The sequence below is a fragment of the Lupinus angustifolius genome, chromosome LG08, assembly GCF_001865875.1.
Source record: "Lupinus angustifolius cultivar Tanjil chromosome LG08, LupAngTanjil_v1.0, whole genome shotgun sequence".
Taxonomy (NCBI): domain Eukaryota; kingdom Viridiplantae; phylum Streptophyta; class Magnoliopsida; order Fabales; family Fabaceae; genus Lupinus; species Lupinus angustifolius.
In genome coordinates this window covers 5,585,560-5,592,105 of record NC_032016.1, presented here as the reverse complement: position 1 = coordinate 5,592,105, position 6,546 = coordinate 5,585,560, and the positions used below count along the sequence as shown (strand labels likewise).

Genomic DNA, 6,546 nt, shown 5'->3' with positions numbered 1-6,546 from the left:
TTTTTCTCTTGTTTCTATTAAAATTGGTATTGAAAATATGTAAAAATTAATTATTTTTGCCTTTTTGCTTATAATTCAGATAAGGTGATGTATGATTTTTATACCATATTCCTTGGGTTTTATTTGTAAAAAATATATGAATAAATAATATAAGTTGGCTATTTATTTATTGATATATCTAATATTTATTGTTTATACTGACTAACTTTAATCTTAATTTCCAACCACCCAGCCCTTTTCTATTTAAACTAATGTTTCCTTTGACCTTATGAAATAGTAAGATTTATTTCCTAACATCATGTTTTATATGTTGCTATTTGTTAATGAATATGTTATGCGAATTAATTTTTTTTTTATATTCATTATGATTGTTATATTTTTGCTTCATTTTATTAATACAAGATAATATATATGACAAGATCTTATACTAGAGATCTCTTTTTAGTAAAATAGATGTATATTTAATATAGTATAAATTGAGTCAGAATCTTCTCTATTATTTCCATATTGTGGAAAGATTCTTTTGTGTATAAATCATAAGACAATATCCTTCCATAGAACTCAGCTATCGTTTCAACATTATATATTGTTACTTGTGCAATTCTTATTTCCATCTACCAAACATTTTAAATTTTGATGGAGCTGCTACTTCTTCGAGCAATGATTCTCCCTCTCTTTTTGTTACTTATCTCTTCTTCCCCGGTTTATATAGTTGCACAAGATTGTGGTAACAACGGAATTACAAAAACGATTGTTGTCGATAAAAGTGGGAAAGCAGACTTCACAACAATTCAAGAAGCAATTGATTCAATAAAGGAAAACAACAATCAATGGGTTAAAGTTCGCATAAATGCTGGCACTTACACGTTACGTATTCCATATTATTTTATGTCCCATTTTGCTTTAGTTTTTCTTCTTGATTCTTTTCTTTAAACTTCAAGACTATAGTTAGCGAGGGACTAAGTAAAAATATTTATGTTGATTTAATAAACTGAATATTTTTTATGTTGTGTGCAGAGAGAAGGTCGATATTCCTTATAACAAGCCATGCATCTATTTGGAAGGTGAAAACAAAGATTCCACCATTATTACATACGATGACCACCAACAAACAGATACCAGCGCCACTTTTTCTTCGGCCCCAAACAATATTATTGCACGGTTCATTACTTTTAAGGTAAGTTTTAATAAACTTACATATTTCATAAAATTTTCATGATAATAATTCAAATAATAATTAGTTAAATAAACAAAATTGTTTAATTATAGATAGAATAATGTTTCATCAATCTAAATATATCGAACTTTATTTGCATCATTTATACAACAAATGTTAGTTATAAAAATCTTAGTGAATATATACATAAAAATCAGGATATTTCATTAGTTATAAGGTATAGTGCAACTTTATATTATAGAAAGTTAAGTTGTCGGAAAAGTTATTAAATTTTGTTATGGGAATAACATTACTTCGATCTATACGTTTGTGGTTGATTGGCAGAACTCATACAATTTGCAAGATGGGAAACTTGGAACCAAAGATAGAGAAGTTGTCCCAGCACTTGCAGCAAGAATATATGGAGACAAATCTGTCTTTCATGATTGCAACTTCATTGGTTTTCAAGATACACTGTGGGATGTAGAAGGTCGCCATTACTTCAAAGATTGCACTATAGAAGGAGCTATAGACTTCATCTTTGGTTATGGTCAATCATATTTCGAGGTACTAGTATATAATAGTGTCATAAAAATGATTAAGTTTGCCACCAAAATTGAGAACCAAAAGGTTGTGGTTTTGGTAGTTACCATCATTTGTGATTCTAAATGGTCATATATATGGATTATTTTTCTGCTATAGTCTCCATAACCACAACATCTTTTTCAATTTAAAATCTTGAACATTACAAACTCTTAATAATACCCCAACCCTAAACATACAACATTCATGACTTATAATATACTAAATGTGTTATCTATAAGCTTAAATAATACATGCAGTATTTTATTCTCGGAATGAAGTCTCTCACGACTCGAAGTCATGATCTCAGGGACACTTAATCATTTATTTTCTTCGGAGACACTACCATTAAGTTACAATAGCGACTCAATAGAATAAACGAATATTTGTCTATGAAGTCATGAGTTCAGTCGCGAGAGGCTTTCATTGGAGTAATAAAATACTTAGAGATACTTAAGCTTGTGAAAGATACGTTCAATATATCTATGGATCTGAAGGTCGTATGTCAAAACTGAATTGTTATACTCTTCTGATTTATCATATGTTAATGAGGCTTAAACATTTACTTTGATGTAGAATTGCATTCTCAATGCGACCTCCTCAGGTTATGTGACTGCCCAAGGACGCCATGAGAGGAATGAAACTAGTGGTTTTGTATTCAGCGGTGGTAAATTGATTGGTAATGGACAAACATTCTTAGGAAGAGCGTATGGACCATTTTCTAGAGTCATATTTTATGGAACATATTTGAGTTCGGTGGTTGTACCTCAAGGATGGAGTGCTTGGAAATCAAACAATGGGTATACTAATTTTCTAGAGTCATATTTTATGGAACATATTTTTTTTAATTTATTTTCTTATTGTGCGTCTGTAAAATCTTCCATATGAAAAATAGAGAAAATGATTAGGTCAAAGTCTCTATTCTCTTCCAAATATTTTAATTACATAAAAGTGAGGGAATTTTAAATTACATAACATTTCTAAATATATTTTTTATGATAAGGGTAAAAAAACTTTCCATCTCTATTTTTGTCTCCTCTCCAACTTTCGATAGTTAAAATTATTAAAGCATTTTAAATTTTTTTCTTGGCTTTCCTGCCAACCAAAACAATTGGAGTGTAAAATTATTTCTCCACCCTTAGCTGTATATTTTTATGAGTTTAAAATTTATTCATCATTAGTTTATTTAATTTTATTTGAGTCAATAATAATTTTTATAATAATGGATGATTTACTGACACTATAAAAAACACTTATATCTTGAGTATATACATATTAAATATTTTTTATATACCTACACGGTGGATTATATGTTAGGATAATTCATATTCCCATTCTAATTTTAGCTGACCATCACTTTTCTTTTTCTATGCATAAGCGTTTGGTAATATATATTGTCATTGTATATTTTTTTAGAATTAATTTTAAACAATGCTTTTTGCAGTTCTGGAACGATTTACATTGAAGCTGAATGTGAAGGGCCAGGTGCTAATACTACTGGGCGCGTACCTTGGTCCAAGAAGCTCGATAGATCAAAAATGGGTAACTATACGAGAAAGTTCTTCATAGACCAAGATGGCTGGCTTTCACACATACCGATCAAATTTTGATATCACATTTTCTTTGCCTGTAACAATAGAGAGAAATTAATAAACCGTCATGTTTGCCTCATTATTTAGTTGGCTTTAATTTGGGAAAAAAATCATAACTTGTGTTTGTGTGTTCGTTATCGCTTCTCTAATACTCAATTCTATTATTTTATGTTTTTATGGAGCAGAATATGCAATAGTGCTATAAATCTAAACGCAATATTCGGACAATAACTCGGACAATAACGAAGTAAAAAGAATATGAAGAGATGAAATGGGAAAAGAGATTTCATTTAATGGTGTAAAGGGTTATCAATTCCAATGGTTTTGTTTATGGACATGCATCCTAGTTAGTATAATAGGTAAAACATCATATAACATAGTAAAGAAAAAGATACAATATTCTTCATACATGGTAGATTAGTTGGAATATTTGATAAATAGTTTATTTTTTTGCATTATGTATGAAATATTTTCTCGGATAATATGCCACCTTAGGTAGATAAGTATGAATTGCATTTTAAACTCTTAGAGGATCAATAGAATTAATTTCAAGCTCTTATAGGCATTTCACAACTGTTATTAATATTGTACTGGTCATCAGACTGGTTAGGATACTGTTTTAGTGGTATAGCGGTTCAATCGGTTAGGATACTGTTATAGGATATTGTTATAGTGGTACATTAATGTTGAAAAATCAATAAAAACCCAATATTTTTTTATTTTCATTAGAAAATTAATTTTAAATAAAAATCGGTCGATATAACTAGTACGGTTCAATTGAAAACCAGTCGGGTATGATTGGTTTTGACCGATATGATTACATGACCCGTACAATTATTGTATCATACCAGTATTGAAACTAATTCACTAGTTTATCGGTTAAACCGACCAATATAAAACGATTTTAACAACATTATTTCCATAGACGTCTAATTAATATTCCATTATTGAGTTTTTTAAATAATAGTCGGGAAAGATTTTAAGCTTTTTCATTTTTTTTGTACAAAAAAAATGGAAATATTTCCCGATTAAACTAATATTTTACTAAAGTATACTAATGTACAATATATTTTAGACATTCAGAAGTTATAAGGATCTCATGCCAGTCATGTTGAAATTCAATGATAATGACTTATTAGGTAATTAGTTATTTCTCACAAAAATTATATTATTACTTATTTTTTATACTAAACTATTATTGCCTAACTTATTACTTATTTAAACTCTAATCTATATCAAAATTAAATTATGTAGTATCGTAATGAAATTTCATGACACAACACACATTAGTTGACTAATCTTAATAATAGTGATTAGGCTTTTATAAAAATCTCTTAATAACTTCTTGCTCAATTAATTTAAAACAAAATATTATTTACATAAATATTATATATGAGAACAAATACTTTTGTCCGCCCCAAAAAACTAAATAAAAAAGTCTGAAAAATAATTATTTTCAAAACGTTTTTTAAAATAAATTTAAAAATGGAAATTTAAAATAATAAATAATAATCATACTCTATAATGAATATTAATGATGTGTCTTTTAATTCAAAAAAATTATTAAACAAAAAATATGAGGATAATCATCTCTTTGAATTAAAGATAGGACGATTACATATTGTTATTAGTTTTTGAAAATAACTAGTCGTATTCGTGCGATTCGCACGGATCGATTTGGTTGACAGTGAAAAATGTATTTAATATTTATATTTAAATGAAAGATCCACCTTTTTAGTTAAATAGAGTCTTGTCATAATTTAATAATAGAATATAAATATTATCTTAGGTATCAATGGCTTATGCACACCTAGAAGGGGTTGAATATGTGTAGCGGTTAGCAATCGTCGCTTCTCGCACCAAAATCCAGTTCTGGAAACAGCCCAGTTAATCGATTAATCAGTAGGCATAATCAATTAACACACAACAGAATCAGAATGATCAGAGCAATTAATTGCACTATTATTTATTAACATATAAACAGAGATGAAACATATATTTTTATGCAATATTAACAAGTATATGATAGGGTACAAGTTTGCAAAATATCAGCTTCTAACTCGCATTAAAACATCAAGAAATGTAACGAAGATTAAGAGAGAACAACGTGCACATATGGATTGTTATCCTGATTCGTTTACGGTCCACTACAAACTACATACAGGCCTCCCCTTCTAATCTTGGGAGATTTTCTTCTTCACTATATTGAATACAAGTATAATCACATATGTAACGCCCCGAAAAATACTTCTAAAAAAAAAACATTGCGGAAAAATGGGTAAAAATATTTTTTGAATAAAGATATAAAATTGTTTCCTTTTCAAAACCTTCCTTTTTCGGGACATCACTTTGAGTAACTCGAATACGGAAAATCAACTTATCGTTATCGAATGATAATTAACCTGATTTACAATTTCATGAATAACATGATGCATATAATTAGTTAAGCCATAATTAGTTCATACAGACTAGCTCAATAAAGGCGGAAACTACATCGCCACTATATATACAAAATCACCAGATACACAGCCCCCCATCAAAAACAAAAAGAGGACATCGACTGGCCCCCAAGCTGACTCAGAAGATTCCCGGAAAGCTGGACCCCTCACTCGGGTTCTCCTCCTCTTCTGAGTCTGACACGAGGTTGATCACCTCCACCGAACTCTCCACATTTACGAGCTCAATGACCTCGTCCTCCTCCTCTTCTTCCTCCACTTCGTTATGCCACAACCCAACGGCATAATTTGGTGGGGATGACATTCTCAGACCCGGAGTCTTCTTGCAAGGACCTCCTCCAAGAACCCGGCTCCTCTGGGCTTCCTCTGGGCTCTGCTGGATGACGGAGCAACCAAACAATCTGCCCACGTCCTATGACCGTGGGAGGGAACCGTACCACCACTCCTAACTGGCGGGTGTCAGAGTCCTACATCTTGAGACATAAGTCCTGTTGGCGGTAATGTGAAGGAAGCGTCAATGTAAGCGTCGGGGTGAGGGATCATCATCGATGACCCGTTGCACTCCATGTGCAACGACAAACCGCAGGGGCCTGTGTAAGTGTATCGGCGCCAAATCACTGACTCATTGTCCCGCCGGGGACATCGTGAAGTGATAGCCGCAAATGTGGGTGCTGTTGTTGGCCATCTGCATAGCAAACATATACAAAACAAGAACAATACAACAGAGAGAGTAAGACATCTAATGAACATAAATTCATTG

General features: G+C 31.1%; 1 protein-coding gene across 1 annotated transcript in view; it reads left to right on the top strand.

The window, feature by feature from the left end:
- The window catches only part of LOC109353850 (probable pectinesterase 66), a 14,824-nt gene continuing 8,914 nt past the window's right edge, over positions 637 to 6,546 (top strand). Inside the window, exons 1-5 of the mRNA XM_019596210.1 lie at positions 637 to 866; positions 1,018 to 1,177; positions 1,502 to 1,723; positions 2,315 to 2,538; positions 3,183 to 3,296. Of these exons, the coding sequence (XP_019451755.1) occupies positions 637 to 866; positions 1,018 to 1,177; positions 1,502 to 1,723; positions 2,315 to 2,538; positions 3,183 to 3,296 (950 nt within the window). The remainder of the gene's footprint in view (positions 867 to 1,017; positions 1,178 to 1,501; positions 1,724 to 2,314; positions 2,539 to 3,182; positions 3,297 to 6,546) is intronic.